General features: G+C 29.1%; 1 protein-coding gene across 1 annotated transcript; it reads left to right on the top strand.

Annotated features, from left to right (window-relative positions):
- The first annotated feature begins 176 nt into the window (after nucleotides 1-176).
- LOC116766216 (nose resistant to fluoxetine protein 6) lies at nucleotides 177-22418 on the top strand. The gene is made up of 12 exons (XM_032655997.2): nucleotides 177-726; nucleotides 14533-14702; nucleotides 17677-17870; nucleotides 18626-18908; nucleotides 18978-19141; nucleotides 19233-19401; nucleotides 19699-19892; nucleotides 19994-20119; nucleotides 20254-20459; nucleotides 20955-21097; nucleotides 21245-21356; nucleotides 21543-22418. The coding sequence occupies exons 1-12, from the start codon at nucleotides 270-272 to the stop codon at nucleotides 21626-21628; spliced, it is 2304 nt and encodes a 767-aa protein (XP_032511888.2). The 5' UTR covers nucleotides 177-269; the 3' UTR covers nucleotides 21629-22418.
- Nucleotides 22419-23872: the final 1454 nt, after the last annotated feature.

The following is a 23872-nucleotide window of genomic DNA, read 5'->3' as shown; positions in this document are numbered from 1 at the left end:
TTAAATATGGAAGTTTATTTTTATTTTTAATCAGCAGTAACCATAACATAATTAATCGATATAATTTTATGTATAAAAACCTTAAGGAATTATATAACTGCTTCAATAGAAAACTATAAGAGACGTAGGTGACAGAACAATAAGGTTGTTGTAATAGAATAATGGACACAGGACACTGAACAAGGCGCTGACTTAGTTTATTTCATTCATCAAGTCTCGAAGGTTGTGTATCAGTCGGCGAAAACGAGCGGCGCGTGCGCACGCTCAAAATGATCTCTATCGCTGTGATTCTAACGATCGCTTTCGCGGTAGTCACGGCCGATCAAAATTCAAATGAAACTCATATAGATCAACAAGTTATTAAACGTTTGTCTACAATATTAAATTCGAGTAACGTTGATCTGCGGGATATACAAAGATTAAACCTTACAGCTCAAAACATAGGTTTAGATAAAGATTTTATAGAGAAATTGTCTGGTTCATTTCAAGAATTTAGGGAAGGGAAGAAAATTGATTCTGGTTACAACGTGTATGAAGATGGAAAGGGGGATTCGTCTAGAGTCAATCTCATTGCTGAATCTCCTGATTACGCCTCCTCGGTGGTACTGGCTAGTGACTTACTATCCCTAACTAGTGCTGTGGCAAATGTAAAAGAAAAAGTTTGTAGAGAACAGGGCTACCGGTTCCTCGATGGACTTCTGCTGAACAAGAGATGGGCTTTAAAAAGTAAGTACCTTTTCACGAATACTTAATACATGTGATGAGACATTTAGATGATGATAATTTTCACAATAACAGCTAAAATGCTAATATTTCATAGTAACGCTCTTAGTGTATTGTATGACTTATTATTAGAAACGATACTGTACTCGACGAGAAAATATTTTTCTCGCTAATTAAAAAATTCAATGGATCCATCAGATGACATTGAAAGCATATTATATATAAAGAGTTCACCCCTTTGTAAACATAAAATAATTTATACTATAATTAATTGTCCTAAATCTCAAAATCCTTTTGTTGTTTGTTTCACAATAATTATAAAAGATAAAATGTGGTGGTATTATGAAATGGTATTGTCTTTGTTTTCCGAACATCAAAAATATATTTTTTACGTTAATATTAATACTAAAATATCTTTCCTTTTATACATATTTAATCTTTTATCTTAAAGAAATACCCTTTTGCTTTTAATCGATCTTTCCGTTCGACTAAAAATTGCTGTGTAAAATGTACATATTTTTTCTTTTATTTTTGTATAACATATATGATTTTGCCGTGTCTCTGCTTTCGTGATTCGAGTTTTAATTAAAATAAAATTAGCAGCAGTGTTGGTTTTTTAATATAAGTTTACAAAAATAAAATTCTAATCCATTCAAGTGATGTGTTGAATAAGTTTATATGCGATTTATGACGGAAACTTACATATAATCTTACACATTTACTCAAACAAACTCTTTCATTTATAATATCAAATTAGATGGTATTAAATTTTATAAGGCTTATATTTATGGTCACAATCATTACAAAAAAGAGAAATGTTTTAGACGAATCTCCAGAGATCCCTTTAGAGATGGTGGATATTGTATAAATAATAACATTCGTTAATCAAATTAATTAAAGCCTTAATAAAATGAATAAAAAAACACGTCCATACTTCTAAAAGTGATTCATGATGAGTTATGAGATACTTGAATTAAGAACAGCGGTTATAACGTTATAGTAGCTTTATATTTTTAAAATATATTATTATGTGAATTTTATTAGAAGTATATGTTAATTCAAAGACAAGTAAAGAATAGCAGCCAGTATTAAGTATTCTAACATTGTTTACACATTGTCCTAGCGATTGACAAATCATACAACATGGGAATATTGAAGTGATTTGTGTATAACAAGTTTATTTTAGAGTTTAGAATTCCACAAGTATCATACATTCAATAAAGAAATTACTTGGAATTATCAAATGCTATGTAGTCAAATAAGGAGCTCCTTCCATTTATTTGACAATGAAAAATAAAGTATGTAATAAATTAAATATGAAATTATAGTATAGTATAGTTTGAAAATTGCAGTCCACTATCATAACATATAATATCCGAATGCTATATTGCAAATGTATACAAAGGATTTATAAGGTAGATAAATATATTCTTTAAGGTTCAGTTATGACCAATTCTGAATGAACTATTATACCAATGAAATAACGTTGATATTTTTGTATCAATATTAATACTTTTGCCAAATGTATTATAAAATCACAAATCATTTAAACATCCAAGAGTTACTTCAGTTTTTTACTTCGTCAGTGTAATCAATGATATCTGTCCTACAAATCAAAAGTGGTGAAGCAAAGTAAATACTCATACAATCGGCTCTAATTAAAGATACTTTTTGTATCTCATTCTGAATCTCGAGAAATCTTAACGATGCTTAGCAACAAGAAAATTTAAAAGATGATTTCTATTGATATGTCAAAAATATACTGTTGATTCATAATTATCGATTAGGATGACTAACAAAGGACTGCAAAAATCATCACAAAACGAAACGTGATGTTACAGTAAATTAAGATTCATGACAACTGATTTGATCGCATTGTTATCGACGTATTTATATTTACCATTATAATATTATTATCTTCTTTATTTCTTAGAACATTTTACACTTTGACCTTTTGAACATTGGTTATAAAGAGTCGTAAAAATAATTTGCAGGTTAATGAATGAACAGAAATACAGTCAATAGTATATATCTAGCTTAGTATTGTTTAAGATATATTTTAACATTAAATTATGACTTATCTATATAATTTTATTTTATACTTGCTGTTACTGTTTGTCTGCGCAAGAAAAGCAATAAAAAAAACATAAGCTCCGTATGGGCCCTGCCCATGCCCATGGATTCGGGATCTTGATAAAAACTACCCTAAGTTACTCCTTATTACATCAGCAATCTGCCAATAAAAGTCCCGTAAAAATTAATCCAGCCATTTCAGAGGTGAGCTGGAACAAACATACAGACATGAACATAACACTCTTCTTCTGTATCTAAGGATAGGTGAGGCAAGCCTAGTACCCTTATGATGAAAAAATACGATCAAAATATACTTAAAACGTCACACTTTATAACCAATCAGGATATAAGTGATCTGTTAAACAGAAAATATACTTTACTTGTATTTAAAACGTGTTTATATTTATAAGTAAATAAAACGGTTAGTTAAACAACAAATTTGAAATGTTAACAGAATGAATAATGTTGTTCGGATACATAATTATTTTATCGAAATTCCCTAACGAAATTAAATATACAGGGTGATGTTAACTTTTTCTACTATTACAAGTTACTACATAGTAAAGATGATATTGATTGGCAAACATGCTTTTGATTCTCGTTTCAAGAGTTTTTAATGTTATAATTTACAAGAAAATAAATTGATTTAAATATAAAATCAAAGTTATGGTGCAAGCCGATATTATCAAAAGGTTATAAATAATCTTCTGTTGGTTTTAGGGATAATGAGAACACTTTAATAAAGATTTAAAATATCTTGTCTAATTATGATTTTTTTGAAATACTTTGAACGAGTGGTTTTGAATTTGATATTCATTAAATATAAAGAGAAATCTTTTAAAGACATGAGGTGGTATCAAATGTTTAGTACAAAGTAATAAAATAAACATTTCGATGTATTACAATCTGTTACAAAAACACATTAAGGGTCAGTTCCACGTTTTTCATACAATTGTATTTATGATTTGTTATATTAACAATAGAATTGCTCAGTCAATCCTGCTTCCAAAGATATAAAAATGTAATCTTTGCATTTATTTCGAATATATTTGGTTTATATTTGGACTTTTAACCAAACGAATTTGATTATTTCCAGTAACCGTGTTCACGAAAGACGGTTATTGGATACCGAAATGTAGTTCACTTTAAGAACGTACCTCTCGTGAAAAGTTTAGATTGTGTACTGGGGTTGTATTCGTTGGACTGACTGTTCAATAAATATTTTGAATCACAACCTAGTTTTAAACATATCGATTTTCACATTGTTAATAGTATGCAAGGGTTTGTTTATTTTAAAGTGACAGTTTCATTTTCCTGTTCATACTAAACCCTCTATTCAGCGAGGCCCCACATTAATTTCAATGTGAGCTAACTTCGACATCAGCATGCGTTTTATATTTAATGCCCACGCCAATGCAAAATCAAATCCTGTTATTTACTACCTTTCTATTACTTCGTTTTAATGACTTTAAAAATTGATGTTTTCAATACAAATGGAAATGCGAAAAGAATTTTAAAATACTAAGAGGAATTTCTGAACTACGGGAAGCTATGTTGCTATGTATTTTTTTTAACGAACCGCTTTTTATGTAGTATTCATATAAATTTTGAATATAGTCTTTCAATAAACCTGACTTTGTCTGCAATTAACATTTTTATGGGTTCCGCAGTGAATAGTCTATCATTTTTAATATAATTTCAGTGACCAAACTCTTGTTTCGTTGTTTTTATAAGCACATTTGTACCAAACTGGTTTCTTTAAACATTTTTCAACTATTTGAAGTGAAGTTAAAAATTAAAATGTCAACGAATTAAAAAAATAATTCGCTTTGAACGGAGGTAAATCAAAATTCGTTTGGAAGCTTGCCATATTAAATTTATTGGTAATGAACGATCGAGTCTAAAGAGGAAACGTGACGTCATAGCCATATTTACTGACGACAAATGGTCAGCGTCCTAAAAGGTTTGAGGTTTTCCAGTCTTTTAATTTCTTTCAGTTGATAATTATAATAATATGAATATAATTTAAAGCATATAAATAATGTTATATAATGTGAACAATATATCATATAATGTTTATCAGAGAAGTTAATTTAGTCGGTCATCTGATTGTATCAAAATGTATAAGAGGATCATACTAACGTTAAACTTCGAGAACGTTCTTAATTTTTAATATAAACGGTTGAATTTAAGTGTCAGTCTAGAAGAGGGGATTAAGTGACAAAAATATAACTTCACATTAATTATGAATAGTTGTTTAAATTTATGCCTATCTTTACATCACAGTAACCTGAATGGAATTTTATAAAACCGGAAAAATAACCGGTTGCTACCCAACCGAATTTTTCGAACCGAACCGAATGTTATTGGTTTCTTTGATATAATATTAGGATAATTTCTCAATATTAATATATTTTATTAATTTTGTTTTATCACTGCCACAATGTAAATTTATAAAAAGTTTTTGATCATTGCCCGTTAACATAAAAATTAATTAATATCACAGATTCTGTTTGAAAATTACATACGATATTTCTGTATCCGTATTGACACATTATTCATGATACACATACTTCATAAGGTACTCTGATATTCATAATTATTATACCATTTAATTTATTTCATAATTTTATTTATATGAAAATTAATACGACTGTTACATTTGCCGTAACATAAAGATACAAAGATGCGTTGAAAAGAGCTGTAGTGTAATGTGGTTTATTTGAGGCCTGTGTTTTTTTTAATTAAATTAAATGACTATTATTTTTGTGTTTGCAACACAGGCCAATTATCTTATTACCTCTCAATAAAATCAGAGGATCTAAAATATTTATATCAGTAACATAAAAAACACCTGAATGTCTGGTATTGTGAGTGCCCGTACCTTTGTCTTACCGGTTTTTTAATATTTCTAAAAGGTTTAATGTAATATTTTTATCCTAAGAATTTTCGTAACACTATTTGTGGAGTCCATCCCATGTCCATCATAAATCTATTTACTCATTTACATTATAACAATATTATCGGTTTAAATTTAATCAAAGTATAGTCACAACAGTATCTTCATTGTATATAATAAAAACGTACTTAGACCTAAATTACAAAGAGATATTATTATTTATAATAAAGTTTCTTATATAAAGAAAATGAATATTTATTCCTGTCTATAAACTGAAGTACCAGATTATAAGTAACCAATTGTAAACTGCAATTGCATTTATGTAAACCAAGAGACGCTATTTTTCCTTCCATTCTTATGTCATAGAAGTAAATACATAGTTAAGTTATTATTATATAGTTTTATATTTTCGTTCTTAATAAACGTTTTAAATTAAATAAACTATAATAACAATTATTATTTAAATTGTTTTCACCTTCAGAAACGTTTAAAAATATTGCAAAACTAGACATATGTAGCTGTTGTAATTGTCGTAATTATTTTACTGCGAATATTGTTATATATAAAATTCTCTACCTTATAATATCGAACAATTTACTCCGAATTGTTTAGGTAAATTATATTTCTTGTGGTTCCAGCCTACAGTGAAAACTTTATTCTTAAAAATTGGGACAAATAGATTGTCTAGAATTGATGCAATCGTCAGGCATTTATATAGATTGTACAGTATTGTGTTCATAGTATGAGTTGGCATAGTTCACATTAACACCGAATGAAAGATATTAAAACAGCAAGTTTGTAGGTTGTTCACAATAACATGAGAGTTATTGAATAAGTATGAATTTAATGAGATCTAAGACTTTCGTGAGTATTTATTTAAATAAAACTAATATTTTTCGAATTGCTACGCATATTTTTTTTTTATTTTTTTTTAACCTACATACTTGCGACGTGTCGACGACCGTGATCACATAAAATACGCGTTCTGTAGTAATCCGAAAAATAATATATTAATTTCATATAAATATGGTTTTGTTAATTCCTTTATTAATCTTTATTTTCTCCTTTATTTACATTTATATGAATTTCATCATGTTTGAAGAATAATCTTAATCAAATGAATTAAATTATATACATCACTAAACTATGATATTTCACTGTCATTATCACCGAAAATAATCTTTAATACCATACTAATCATTCGGTTGGTATCTCATAACTCTAACTCGCTTTAGTTATACAAGTGAACGGCTAAAGTAAGAAGACTAGGAAAAAGCACTTATAGAAAAAAAAATATATAATAGATGTAGTAATAAAAAAGTTATTGTGGCCTGGATGTTAAAGGCTCGCCTCTCATACGTCATGGCGCGGGTTCGAAACCTGGCAAGTACCAATTTAGACACCACTGATACACGATGAAGTAAAACATCGTGAGGAAACCTAGACTTAAAATTTCAAACTATAAGTGGTGATTAATGCTTTTCTAACCTTCTCCATGTGAGAAGAGGCCTTTGCTCAGCAGTGGGCTCCGATAGGCTGATGATGATGATGATGATGATGAAATGTAGTAACTTGTAAATTAACGAGATGAAGTCAGAAAAATGTAGCTGCCTTTTAAATGTATTTTGATTATTTATAAATTACTCAATACAAACTCTTAAAAATTCACAAAGAACCACTTGCATGAATTATAATATTAATGAATTAATTTCATTTTTGCTAATCCAAGGAAAAATAATTAATAAAGGTCAATAGATAATAAAATTTCTGTCCTTCCGTCTTACGTAAATAATTATCGAAATGTTTGATAATAAAAACACATGTGAAAAGCGGAAACATTACTTCTGATATTTAAGTTCCCCATATTTTTTTGAAAAATTCATACTACAAATAAGTTCTAAGTTACACATTCATGACGAAAACAAAACAGAGAGTTCCAGATATTTGTTAAATGGTTGTTTAATATGCGGTTCCTTAAACGAAAGTATTAAAATTAACTTTAAATTATGTTGCGTTCACGCAATGTCAGAATATTAATACATAAATATTTTCATTAATTAAATCAATATAAACATTAATTATTACATGATTTGAATTAAATTTTAATCTTGACCGAGGCGAGGTTACGTCGGTTCCGGTCGCAAGGTGTCAATTCCCAAAAACTAGTTGTAATTAGCGAGTTTGAAAGGACGCCGTTGAAATGTATCATTTGTAAAAACCTATAGGCGTCATATTACTATTTTTAAATCTATATAATAAATAACACAAGATGAATGAGTGATATTTAATTCCACTTATATATTCAACTTATTTATAAATACAACTTATGTACATACTTACGTATGCACATACTGCGTAGCTAGTCAGTTTGTCTGTGACTATAAAATCGGTTAAATTTTCTTAACATTAGGAAGATTATTTCAATCATTATTAAATTTTACTATTTAGTTTTAAAAACTTAAAAACTGTCCCATATATTATTAACTAGTCCGCTGTATTTATTTAATTAAAATAAGGAATAATTGTAAGGTAATGAAGTTCTATTACCTTACTCGTAAAACTTGTTAAAAATCTTTCAAATAAATATATATTATACAAGTAAATACCAAACACTTAACAAATTATGTACTAAAACCTTCCTCGAGAATTACGCTATCGAGTGGTGATAACTGTTTGATAGTCGGTGCAGTAGGTTTTCCGTATATCGCGAACAGACAGACAGACAGACGCGGCGAGACACTTTGTTTTTTTATATGTTTTGATATATACACGACGTCCGATATGTCCCATATACACGACGATATTCTTTGATTCAACTAATTTTACAAAGGATTTTGTTTGTTTAAAAAATACATTACATAATTTATGTTAAATTTAAATTTTTACATAAACGAAATAAGTTAAATACAAGTATATTGTTAAATCTCAACAAGAAAAGATACATGGAAGTGTTAAAATCCGGAAAACATGAAAATATTTTTTAATATTTTGATTTTAAATAGTTCCGAATAACTTGTTCAACTTATTGTTAATCTAATAGAGTACAACGAGAAAAAATTGTAAGGTTGTAAATAAATTATAATTTGGGTTGACACACGACATAAATTATTGTTAAGCATACAAATCAATACGCTTCATACACATGGGTTACAAAAAGGTAAGAATTTCCTTGACAATAATGATGAAATTGCTTCCGTCATTCAGACGAATCGTTAGATTGTCTTTGTGTTTTTAACTTATATTATATAAAATTTTTTAGTATATACTTACAATATTATGTAACTATTAACTTGAAAACCATGAAATCGTAAATTAATTGTAACCTTTGGCATTCTTAAACCATTCAAAGCACTTGCAAATAATTTAAATGTATCAAAAATAAATTATTAGAGGTTCTTTGTTCCTTTATGTTTGATACCAGAAGCTAAATATTTTTTGATTTTTTTTTGATTTTTTTATGTACGCCGTCCGATATTTGGATGAGAATGCCATCGCATCCAATTAAAGCCTTTTTTTTTATTCTTTTGTTCGAATCTCAATTAGTGATGGCATTGGCTTATGGCTGGCATTATGGCTTCTATTTCATGTTCAACTATGATGTCCTGATTTTTATGTGAAAATCTAAATACTGGTCTGAAAGTTTTAACAACAGTTATAACATAGTAACTATATCTGTACTTGATAGAAGGAATATTAATTTCACCTAATCACTTAAGTTAACAAACGACATATTTTAACTAACAGTAGATTGTTACTGATGCTATAAAGTATGAAGTTCAACCTTAACTGCACACACTATATATAATACAAATTTTTAGTGGGAAGTATAAAAACTAAGCAGGATTTCTTTGAGTCCTGGAACAAAACATAAGATATAAAACAATTATTTCACAACTAAGGATGTAAATTGTCATCGACCAATCGAAGTCATTGATTCATTAAAACGTTAAGCCAAGCCAAGCCAAGCCAAATAATTCAGGTGATGTTGCATGTATGATAAATGCATGAATGTGATGTTTAAAACAAGGGTCAGCTCGATTCTACTCTGTCGGTTTTGGCTGCGGTTGCAATGCAAGATCAGCCGATCTCATGTAGCTATTGGGCGTCTGGCCAATGTACACTCGCACAGTTAAAACGATAGAATTGCGTTGTATTTTAAAAAAAGGTCTGTATAATAATTGGAACAATCACGAAACAACGCACTCGATTTTCTTATAGTATTATGTAATTTGGATTTATTCCAGATGTAATAGAAAACGTTTAGATTGTTTAAATATTGTATCATATAAAACGTATACAAAAAAAATGGCAATAATATCTTATTCATGATATCTATAAAGTTGTTATAATTCCAAATATATTTTGCTCACATTTTTTCGATGGAATAGAACTGGTTTAAGGTATATGTAAATGTTAATTTATATTTATACTCTTACGAGTTTTTTAAACTGACATTATCGATTTCTTCCCGATAGCCGTGGTAATAAATTGTCAAATATTTGTAAACATTGTGACGGAATTTCAGTTTCTAACTTACAACGATAATAAGTAATTGAATACTTCACACGACGACCTTCATTTAACAAACCATTGTCGCTCTCATCTCATTACACATTTATGAACAGAAATGTACTCTTTGACTCCCAGAAAGCTGCTTTAAAAAACAGTTTCCCTTGCAATTAACGTTACAAGCATAAACTTTTGTTGCTGCAATTAATTGTGGTGAATTATATTTTAACAATGCTGATTATGAAGCTTTTAATCTCGTCTTAACAATAGGAATAAAAATGCTTTAAGTTACTTAAATTAAGGAGAATATTGCCTAGTTATTATATGTAAGTTTAAACTTAAAATAATTTTAGTTTAAGTAGTTTTCCACATGATGTCCGAGTCGTATTTTACGTCGTACGTCACATTCTGGAACAATACGTTGTGAAACAATGAGTGTTGCACGCGTTTTGCATATCAACTTACTTTGCACATACCAAAAATACCTTCTACTTAGAACTATGCATATTTAAGTAATGTTCATTTTAATCATACGATATACTTAGTATCGTAATATTCATTGTATTTAAAAACAGATTTTTGTCTGAAGTTATAGCATGAATTATTCGTTAATAATGAAATATAATTGAAAAATATTTTTAAACGGACATTTAATTATAATAAATAAGAATCCTGCACAATACAATAAAAAATAAAAATTAATTGTAACTAAAAACAACGTCACTTAGTCTATAGACGTGTAACTAGATCAAGATCTTATTTAAAGAGGTTGTCGTGCTCGTGTCGTGTCGTGTAAACGACCTTTGCCTAATTGTAACCTAATGCAATTCAGCTAATTAATATTATGTCCGTGAATATGGTCGCAGATGACGTATTGCATTCGTAACAGCTTTGTAATCGAAGATACAATTATATAATCATGATTATAACGTCTTCTTAAGACATTTATTTTATACAGGATTTTAAGTTACTGTTATAAAGATGTGTACATATAATGTTAAACAAAATGTAAACATTGCTATTGTATGTTAAAGAATCGATTATTGGGTAAACATTATTGAATTGTCCTTAAATATTTAACGTATATATCTTGCTTAAAAATATAATATATGGGATTTAGAATGATTTTTCTTTTTTGTATTCAATATCAATGAACTTTGATATATGTGTGTAATACTAGGAAGTTATGTTAAAATTTTTGAATCAAATTTTTATACCACTCCGAGTGTATAAAAAATATGTATATCTAAATATTTTATCAAAATATTCATTCAAATAATGTAAGGTTACGGTCACACTGGCTTATTTATCGGACTTCATAGTCAGTTAAACACCTTTATTCTTACATATCAATTTTTAATTTTCAATATGAATATAACAAAGACATTTTTGGTTAAACTCAAGTTAATTAAATCGTATTACACAATTGGGTCAATATCGCGATGTTGCGATCTCAACGTGACTCACATAGCTCCCAAAAGTCTACTTAGGCATTCGCGGTGGCCAAGGACGAGTGCGTCTGGACTACTAACGATCATAAAATAAGTTAGGTGGATAGATATTATGAATGTTTGGTATGAATTCGAACTATAAAAATATTATTGGAAAATACATATATATATATATATATATATATATATATATATATATATGTACATATATATATATAACAAGGATTAGTGGAATCATGACTGACTCATACGTGATACCATACATTTTAGTTTCATCCATTGATATGTAAAATTTTGTCCTTAAAATTGTAAGATTACGTTATAAAAAATACGCTATTCAATAGAAATGTTGTCTGCGGACATTATAAACTTTTATTTAAGCTGTAATGAATAAAATTACATAGTTAAATTTGAAATGTCAAAATGTATGAGAATTATACTAGGGACGGAAACAGGTTTAAAAATCTTTGTTTATCCGTCGTGTTCGTCTATAGTTGTTGTATATGAATACCTCACACGAATACAAATGTGTATTAAGTAGCAATAAAGCCTTATAGAAGGGAAAACGTGATAAATTCTTTTCCGCAAAAGCGTATCGTAACATTGATACTTAACTGGGATTATTGCTGGAGACAGTGATACAAAAAATCTCTTTTCTTATTATTAAATAAGTGCTGCTTTTATTTTGCAGTTTAAAACGTATGAAGTAGAATTTAGACTTTAGTTAAGGAATTTTTAGAAAAATATATATGTTCCATTCAAAGTTATAGAATAAAAAAATACTGTATCTAAAGCTTTTGAGACTGTATGGTGGTAAAAATTAGTAATGTATAATTTTTAGATCTTTGTCTCACTGGAAGGTCTTTTCTCCATATAAGATTTTCAATATATAATGTCCATGGAGTTAGTTCTCTTTGGATATTCTGAGAATATTTTCTTTGTATATTATTAATTTAATTTATTTCCAAGCTGTTCAGTTTTTATTAATACTGCGTTGCAGTAGCTATGTGTTGTTTATTTGTTTGTGGTTATTACAGAAGTAAATTTTAAAAGATGAATGAACAGAACGCCTACAGAATGAACAAGTATAAACATATCTATTGGCTAAACACAAAATCTATGTTTGATCTGACGTTATTTTGTTTCATGTTACAATATCAATGTATTGTTACTTTTCAGTGTAATATAACAGGAAAGTGTTATTTTATTATTATTATTTATTATAAAAACACAAGTTCTCACTATTTACACAAAAAAAAAGAATAATTTGCCGTAAGTTTATGAATAAAAGTAAAAAAAAAATATGACTATCTATTTTGGTAAACATTTTAATATTGTCCTAATTGACTGAAGGATATCTAATTATAATCACTTTTTATTTAATCATTTATTGTTTATGCACAGTTTAACTTAATCAGTTGTATTTATCAAAACAGTTTCTGTTACTGAAGATGTAGCCCATAAATAAATATTATCAGCTCGTTGGACCTTTGGAATAAGAAACGCCATATCTTGTGTTCTCTATTTTCTCCAATCCCCAACAGTCACCTGATACATTTATCAAATGACAACCAACAAACATTTTCAAAACAGAATCTAATATTTTTATTCAAACTAAAACATTTTATATGTCGATATACATAGTTAAAGATTGGATTTTTCGGTTCGTATAACATTAAACTTCTCTTGAAACCCATCGAGTGAATGCAATTGATGGGCACTAGCGTTATTTTTATACGGCATGTGATATATGGCTGCGGTTAATAAATACAGACTGCTATGAATGACTACTAAACCTTTGTCCGCTATAGTTAAAAAATAAAAATTCTGCCTCTAAAATTTACGAGCACCTAGCCTTTACAATACGCAAAAAATGCTGTGGTCAGTAAGTTGAGATGGATTATCTCACACATTTTTACATAAAAAATAATGTATGAGTGATTTTATTTTGGATTTATTAGATGCCTACTTTCTGCTGAGTAAGAGCAAATTAAATGAAACTCAGAGAACATTATTTAAACGGAAATAAAAAAATAATAAACGTATATCTATAACTGAAAAGGAAAATTCGATATAACAAAAGGTAAACCAAAATTACAAAACATGTCACATTCATTGAAAACATTAAATGTGAGGATGTGACAAGGGAGCGATCATTTCCTTATTCGAGGGAAGGACTAAAGAATTCAGGAAATAAGACATATATAAACATATCGAAAATTGATAATTGTACTTTGTTTAATAGAGCACGCGCTTTAAATGACTCGATGTTTAAATTTAAAGCACAAATTAAAAGTTATGTTTATAATGAACTATAAAATTTTCAATATATTCCAATCATGGCGATCATTAATATTATTAAGTCACATGGTATAAAGTTTGAAATGTATATTTTAATTGCAAAAAGTAATTTTCGACAAAATATACTCAATTTAATGTTCACCCTTAAATATTATCATGAATACAATATTACCAATTTTTTAATTAAGTTCTTTTTTGCCTGAAACTTCTTAGCTATATATTGTAACAAAAAAAAAAATAAAAAATTTCATGAGCGATGGTAGCTATTTAACACCAGATAGACTTTTGGTCCATTTGTCATAATTAATTGGCATTGTTAATAATCGTACACAATATATTGTTTATATGATACCAAATGTTTTTTTTGACTGCTAGAAAAATTGTTCTAAATTTCAATTTTCCACCGCACGAATGTAAGTATTTTTCACGCCAAAACAGAATAAGATATTAATTAAGAAACGAACATTACGAAATTTATAAATCTCCTCAAGAAGTTGCGTTTTTAGTAATTGTTAAATATTTATGTATATGTAATTAAATATGGATAATTATTATTCTATTATCAATTTTTTTTAGTGTTCGACGCATCAGCCAAGTCTCCACAAGGTCTTCTGTTCGGTTCTTCTTACCATCTCGGTAATTTCGATGAATGTGTAGGGATCGACGAGCCAGGAGAAGGTCTGACCGTGGAAGGTCAATATTGTCTGGCTACTATCAAGTGGAGGCAGTCAGAGGAAGCGAAAAAGGTAAAGGTCGAAGTTAAAGGTATTTTAATTTTAATTGTTCGAAAAAGGACAAAAAAGAATATAAAATTTCGTAAATATAACATAAAATAACAGAACCAGATTAACCAGATATATATTTTTTACTAACGTTAGGATTTATTGCTCATTTTATTGACAGTACAATAATAACCTTAGAAACACGCCTGTTTACTTTAAATATTGGTAAAAAAGATTATCAAAACTGCTTTAAAATAATACAAAACATATCTGTATAATTGATGAGTAATTCAATAAAGGTAGCTGTTATTTTATTTATAAAGAACTGCTAAGTGGTAACCCACATAAATTATGTGCTGATCATCGACACGATTCAAATATTTATTTGCTTCGTCGTTCTTTAGGCTTACGTTTGAATTAAAAAATGTTTTTTTTTATAGCGTCAAGTACATCGTACTTCTTATAACACTTGAATCTACCGCTTCAGAGTTCGTAATTCTTAAGTTAATCTTATGTTTACAATAAATTTTAAAGTGTCAAAAACTTACGGATGTTGTTTCTACACTAACAGTAACTAATCCTAGTCAACAATAATTATGAACAGTTGATTTTATAAAGATAAAAATACACTTCAAATTTATGTCATACGTTTTGTATTTTTTCGGCTCTACCACCTTCAACGATTGATTATAATAAAAAATAATTCGTATTTAAATTCTGAAGTTATGGACTAGAGATTATGTGACAAAAAACGGATTGATATGTTATTTGATAGTAGTATTCATATAAAAAAAAAGTTAAGAAGTAATTATGTAATATCAACTAAACCAGTTTCATATCAAGACATATGTAGATCAATAAACTCATTTGTTATGATATGTCATTAATGTTCTAGAAACTGTAGATGACGTTACAGGAAATATGGAAGGTTGTAGCGTGACTAAGATAGCGCTGGACTGATACAACAGTAGAATAAAGATTTTATAGCCTTTAAAGCGTAAACATGTTTATAATGATATGGAAATAACTGTTTTTATAACTGATTAAATAACTCAGATACAAGTTTTGGTTTTTAACAAGGAATCAAACATGAGAATGAGAACAGTCAATTTATAGTAAAAATATTAGAAGAGGTTGAAAAACAAATAATTTATGCGCAAATGTTCCTAGAGCATATATATCCATATATATATATAAGATGATAAAGCTATCAAAACAGCTTGCACGAAATGATAATACAGAAGGTTTATCAAATTCTAAAGATCAAGGATCACGAAAGATACATTATGGGAACTAGGCGGTGTCATTCCACGGACAGCTTTCTAGTCAGTCTTAATTAATATTAGCCAGTTTAACAAAAAGGTTTTCATAATTTTTGAATGACATCTAACACTTTTCCAACAAAGTTCATTTTTAGTCTGAATAAATATTCGTCTCAACTTTACTGATATAGGAGATACAATGATATAAATAAACATACACAATTAATAGCAAAATTGCTATTCTCATTTCTTTTATCGTTTGTTAAAATACATAAAAAAAACCTTTTAAAAATGATAATAAAAGTCTTTACGTAACAAAAGCACTGAAATAAATTTAACGTAATTTGTTTGAAGGTTTATATTAATAACAACCTCTTGTCTATTTAAATAACCGGCAATGTATTCGAAACAGGTTTTTAAGTCGCAAATCTTCCGTGGATTATAGAGGATCGACCGGGGATGATTGAATAAAGAGCGGTACTTAATTCATATTGTTCTAAATAAAGCTTAAGGTTTTAAATTTAAGATATGCTAAGTATTAAAAAGGTTTTTTGTTCGTTTTATTCAAACGAATTTATTCTGCATACATCAGTCATGTTTGATTTGCTCATTTTCTAATAGCAAGCGGTAATTGTAACGAGTAAAACATTTTATAAAAGCGAACGGCTAAAATTAGACGAGTAGTATTTATAATTCTGTTGCATAATATTTGAAACCTTTGTATTCTGTATATAAATTAATATTTAATTTATCTCCTTTGAGAACACAGTTTTTATGTATTTGTCTAGGATATTGGTTGCTAAATAAATAGCACAATGTTTACTTTCAATCGACTCAAGACAGAGTTAGTTTATTAACATATTATTTTATTGTGCATATATTATATCTTCATAGAAGTAAACACTTTACAAATGGCTTTGTTTTGAAGTTAGTTATAAATTAAATTTGATGTAAATTTTCACGTTACTACAATTTGGAAATATCATCAAACCCTTTTAAACAATGAGTAGTACGTTTATTATCTACGATACAAAATAAAAATATTCAATATGAAATGCTAATACATAATTACCTTGTTTTTTAAGGTTCTCTATACGTTTCGTAAACAGTTCTCGCCCGTCAAAGTAACTGAGACCAAATAGGTCATGTATTTCCAGAAGCTAGAATCGACCCACACATAATAAGTTGGAGGACTCAAGGCAAAAGCCTTTGTAGTATTACTTAGCCTGGTCGACTTGGCTTTGAAAAAAGTAAGAAGGAAGCATGTACGGAAGCTTTAAAGTTTCCTACAGTGAAATAAAAGAACTTAAATGTGAATAAAAAAATGAAACTAGCATTTAAATTTAAGTACTTACATAAGTGGATTCAATTATCAATTTTCTATAATTATTATTTAAATTTTTTCGTGTCACTATGACACTACTTTATAATAACTAAGTATCGGTAAAACAAACTTAACCATATTTCAAATATATAAAACAACAAATTTGGTAAATTAAATAAAAGTTGTAACAGATGACACCTCAGTGGTCATGTAAATATTGAAATAACGTGTAAACAATATTTAATGTGTAGAGACAATATAACGTTCAAATAGGTATTTAAGTTTTTGTAATATTAGAAACAGCGGCATTTTTTTTCTCTTTGGAATCTTTAAAAACATCATTTGTACGAATCGTTTTAAGGCGTTCAGTTTCATTCTGAAATTATTACTAATTTAATGTCTCTTTTTCTAGATAAGAACTGGTCGCGGCGAGACTCTTCGTTGGGCTGTATGCGTTCCGAGCGCTTGTGATGCAAAAGCTGTGGCTGGCTTTGTAGGAGATGTGTTGTCTCATACAGTCGGAAATTCAACTGGAGTGGAAGTTACCGAGAGGGATTGTTACACACGGAAACCTATATCTGTTACGAAACTTGATATCGCTTTCCTGTAAGTTTTATATGAAATTCTCCTCTCGACCAATCCCAGAATCGGTTCCGTAACCGAGAGTATACTTACTCTAGAATATTTTAAAATATTAATTTTTATGAAAACATAAAAAATATCCTAACAGCTGCAGCAATTGTAAACGATGGAAAGCGATTTACTTTTACCGTAAAATTTTTATAGAACTAACCTAAATGCAGAGTTTATATAAGAGTGTTTTAATTGCAAGAAAATATAATGGCACTTCATACAGAATTGTTCACTAAAGACAGTAATTTAACAGCTGTTATTATACTTAAGTGGATATGAAGATAACTATTTAGATGTATACCGAGGCGTCATATGGAAGCTGCTGGCGCTTTATAGAAGACTAATATTTTAGTAGGTCGTTCTGTCACTGAACATTAGAACCCAGTCAGTTTAAATGTTCCTAGATATATAAAAACATTAAAGTTTTAAACTTAATTGACATTTACTCGGAAACGTTATCCTTGTTTATTTTGATAGAGTTGTTTTAAACGGGCTTAGATTAAGTGCATTTGGTACAAATGCTATAACGGTGTAATCCTTTTACAAGTTTTGTTTAATTAAACGGATAGTGGGGAAAGCTCGTTCACGTTTCTCTTTATAACAAAATTCAATTAATTTCTTCACCAGCTCACATAACTCGGTTTATACATAAACTCTTATAATATTAAATAATCTGTCTCTGTTTTACGGATTTATATTTTATTTTTGCTATATATTTTTTTTTTCAGTGGCATACTATTTTTCTTTGGTTTGCTGTGTCTGTTTACAACGTCGTATGAATTATACATTATGAAGTATCCACGGAAGAAAAACAGTCCTGTCCAGGATCTGATAATTGCTTTTTCCTTGATAAACAATATGAAAAAGATTCTATCAACAAAACAAAATAATAGCTTGGGGCTAGAATGTATTAACGGCATCAAAGCGTTAGCTATGATCTTTATTATAGCGGGACACGCCTGTCTTTTTATTGGCAGTGGACCCGTTATGGACGCTGAAGCTTGGGACAGAGTATGCTTTTTTCTTTGTCCTTAACTGTTATATAATAAAATATTTTTCTAATATTTATATCATTTTCAGCTGATCCGAGATCCAATAAATGCCTTCATGTTAAACAACACGCTCCTTGTCGATACATTCTTGTTTCTCAGTGCATTTCTCTTCAGCCGATTGCTCCTTATTGAGTTAGATAAGCGCAGAGGAAGGCTTAATGTCCTCCCCATATTAATATTTCGCTATGTCAGGTGAGGAAATAATAACAGTTAAGCAAGAGTGGAAATTATAGTAATAAAATAAAATATTAATAATATTAAGCATAAATTTACTTTTTTCCAGAGTAACTCCAGCCTACCTCATTATTATACTATTTTATATGACTTGGTTACCAAAGATCGGTGAAGGTCCGTTATGGGAAGGAAGGTTGCAGCTGGAACAAGAACGTTGTATGGAAGTTTGGTGGGCCAATATACTATATATCAACAATTATATTAATACCGATAAATTGGTAAGGAGCACATACTTGACACTTATAATATCACATAATAGCTTTGATAAAAATAATAACATATTATTGCTCTTTAATATAAAACCGGTTCAAGCCAAATAAGCTTCATAAATAATAATTGCATTGAATTGTCTTTTCTTATAAAGTAGGTAATTCAGTACAACAAGTATATGAAATGTTTATTTTATAATGTTGGTCTAAAATAAAAAAAATATATAAAAGTTGATATCTAAAATAAATTTTAACATTATCAAGTTTAACGAACAAGAACTACTTTCAATATTCTCTTGTTTACAGTGTATGTTCCAGTCATGGTATTTGGCAGTAGACACACAGCTTTTCTTTGTCGCACCCATATTTATCTACAGCCTGTGGCACTGGAGACGATTTGGAGCCATATTTACGTCGGCGGCGACTTTCATATCCCTCGTCATCCCATCTGTCATCACATATAAAGAACGGCTGGATCCCACTTTGTTGTTTTATGCAAAGTATGTCAAGAGTTCGCCCTTAAATGTTTTAAGTCCCAGCAATTTGGACTGAGTATTATTATTTAATTGAGATTTAATATGCCGTAATTACTATTTTGCAGAGAATTCACGGATTTTGCCACCAATAATTATTTTGTGGGCGCTTATATAAGAACGCACATGAAGATGACGCCATATTTCATGGGAATAATAACAGGGTATATGTTACATAGAATTCAGTTGGAAAAGTAAGTAAATAATTTGGCAAAGTAAATCTCATTACACATATAGAAATTTATCGTTCTTTTTATTGCACGATAAATATACGACGGCACCCTGATTATTAGATTAAAATATGAATAAATATATGTCTTCTAAACAGATACCAGTTTTCAACGCTTCTCAAAACTCTTGGATGGACAATAAGTATAATACTTGGTACAGTGACAACGCTCTCTGTCAGTCTATTCTACCAGGACTGGTATCAGTACAGCGAGCTTGAAGCCGCTGCATACATATCACTCCACAAATTTGCATGGAGTATAGCCAATGGCTGGCTGGTTGTTGCTTGCGCATCTGGTAACGGAGGTCAGTTAGAGGACATAATCGTTAAATTTTTTGTACTCCAATAAAAATATTTCAAAAATTAATATATTTTTTAACCATAAAAGCGCCAATTAAAATGAAAAACCTTTTGAAGGTAATGATTTATGTCAAAATATTATTTCCAGTAAATTGATTACGCACATTGAATATAAATAAAATGCTGGCGAACTGTCACATTTTAGTTATAAATGGGATGAAAAGCTTTTATGGCGTAGTTGAAAAAATGCTCGTCAGAAACTGCATGGACTGTGAATGATGCCTATAAACAATTTTAAAATGCAAATGCAATGCAATGCCTAAATTTATATGATTCAGTTAGATACTTTTAAGGAATAATTAATAAAATAAAAATTATTTTAAAATTAGAAACTCATTAATATATAAAAATAACTCTACGTTTACACGATGCTTAATATCGTATTTAAAATAGTTTGCGATCTAAATATTAATACGGCATTTTCATTACAAATATTTCAGGTGTTCTCGGCAAACTTTTGAATTGGAAGTTCTTGGTGCCTATTGCTAGATTAACATTCTGCGCGTATCTCGTCAATGGTATAGTTGAGTTATACTATGTCGGCCAGTTGCGACACCCTCTTCACATAACATTCTTTACTGTGGTAAGTAAAAATGAAAGCTTTTTGGTTAATTTTATATTTTTATTTGCATTCTTTAATTATATGTATTGATATCTTGTTACGGAGTGCGAATAAAGTAATTATTCTTTACGTGCATTTGTAGATACATAAAATTTTATTTTATTTCAGGCGGCGAACGCGATATCTCACATAGTGCTCACATTCTTTCTTGCTTTAATACTCTGTATTATATTCGAGTCTCCCTTACATGGAATAGAAAAGATTCTCCTCAGAATGTTTGGTAAGCTTCCAATTCAATTTTGATAAAAACTAATATATTAATACTTTTATATGTATATATTTTTTAATATTCATAAACTATAGCTGTTGGCATCGTCAGATGTGTCTGGTTGCTATTAGAATTTGCATTACATTATTTTAAACTGAGGAGAAACAATGTTTATAAAATGTGTATGTTTTATTACAGCTCGTCCCGTATTAAGTGACAATGCCACGCCACCCGAATTACGTGAAACATCACGGAATACTAGTCAAACAACATTGGATAATTAAGTGAATAGTCTAGCTCTTTAAATTAGCGCTAAATGCTGCGGCTAAAATGTAAATATATATTTAAGACTACATGTTGTAGGTGATAAGTGTGTTAGTGCAATTTTAGTAGCTAAAAAAGAATATTAAAAATGATGGACGGTCCATGGTTAGCAAGCATATGACTTTGTAGACCAATATTGACGAAGTTGAAATACCACGAGCGCTTCAAGTACTTGCATTCTGTGCAAATATTTTGAGAGGAAATTACGACTTATTGAAGGTTCAGCTTAACGTTCCTTCATACTCATATATCACTTATTGTTTTGTTATATTTATATTGTTAGATTCGTCACATAAGATACCAGTATTTTACAGACGGATTTTTATAAAGGAGATTACATTTTCAAATTAGTTTTATTTTATTTTGCTCAGAATCGTATTGATTTTTTCATATTGACATTAAAATGTCAAATGAATGACGAAACATTTAAATTCCTCGAATGACAGAATAACCGATAAAACAAACCAGACATGTAACATCTGTCATCTTTTACAGAGAAAAGTCCAGGTATATTTATTGTATATCGTATAAAAAATCAGTTTTTTGTCTAATTCTAATAATAGCATTTACATTTAGCCACATTCATCCCCGGTTCTTATAAGTTTATTGTTATGTATGCAACCACTAGTTTTAAGTTTTGTTATTGTATACTTGTCCATAAATTTTATAGTTGCTCAATTTGTGTTTAATGAGATCTTTGTGTGTACTGTGTTTTCCATATTTTATAAATAAAGTTTTTATAATATTTTATTATTTACTTTAAAAGAATTATATGAGGGTATTAAGAAGCTAGCTTTTAAAACTGACTCACTCCTCAGAAACTGCATTTGATTTGAATTTCTTACTTCATATTTTGATAAGATAGAAAAGTTTTAAAGGTCACTGCTAAAAGTCAACTACTATAGATTATAATAAGTAATTTTTTGTCTTATTGGCTCCAGAGTAATAAAACAATCTGCACATTTTATTAGTACTAATACTGTACGATAAGAAATTGGAATACCAAGTCGTCTCGCTCAACCTCAGCTAGCTGGTGTTTTGTTCCCACTAAAATCCATTCCTTACTGTATTTTTTATTTTATCTTTACTTAGATAGACATAAAGGAGATCATAAGACAAGATATAAACGAGGTCAAAGTTTAGAATTAAAGAAAAAAGAAAGCTTTAGAGAAGTAAGGGAAGAAAGAGATATATTTTATTTAAAAGAATTACAGATTACTTTTAGATTTTTTTTGCCTGCTTTGACTCATTGAATTGATTGTATGTTGCTATTATATAATCACTAATATTTTAAATGGTTGTGAGCATTCTAAGAATTTGAATATCTTAACATAAATGTATATTTATCAGAGGAGCTTAATAAAGGCTAGATATATTACGAGCGATGTAAATCTCCACTGGATGTAATAAAGAGAAAGCATCGAGTAAGCCGGCTTATGCCACAAATATTCTATCTGCATACATTCTGGTATGTAGATAGTTCACCAAAATTGCTTCGATAAGCGTCGGAGGGCAAACGTTTGATACATTACATAAATTAGACTCGGAAAGTTAAACTTATTCTCTTTACTTTGTCTTATATGATTTCATTCTAGTAAGATCATTTAAAAGTTTTTTTTTGATATAAACGAAGACCTTATTAGCAGAAGACTTCATTTAAGGCCTTATTAGCTTTTAGTATCAAACAAAGTTCATAAAAATATTGCCTCACTAAATACAGTGAGAAGGTTATAGCAGAGGAGGCGTATAACTTAACTGTCGTAATTGAAAACTGTCCAAGTCGGCCGCAACAAGAGAACTACGGAAGTCGGCTTGCTTAAGGCATATATTGGTTTTGACTGCACATGTTCACTATGATGATATAATTGTGCCGGAAGTTAATCAAAACTTAAACTTACAGTTAGCACTCCTAATGATACGGACACGGGTTTAAATTTTTGAACAAGGTAAGTCTTTAACTAAATGTTTGAATAGAACAATTGTGTTTTTAGATTACAGAAGGTAGTTTTAATAAATTTACGATGAAAGCAGAGTAATATAACACTACTGTATATTTGAATGCATTGTTTCTGTAATCTCCGACAAGACTGAAACAGCTTTACGTAAGCGCTGGAACTCATTCAAATCTAGATAAGTTTGTGCGGTCTAATCTGTAAAAACAAGGGATGATTCTGAAATATTATTATTACTTCTAACTTCGTCTA

The sequence above is a fragment of the Danaus plexippus genome, chromosome 15 (assembly GCF_018135715.1).
Source record: "Danaus plexippus chromosome 15, MEX_DaPlex, whole genome shotgun sequence".
NCBI lineage: Eukaryota > Metazoa > Arthropoda > Insecta > Lepidoptera > Nymphalidae > Danaus > Danaus plexippus.
The sequence above is the reverse complement of the archived record's forward strand: the minus strand, read 5'-3'. Positions and strand labels throughout refer to the sequence as shown.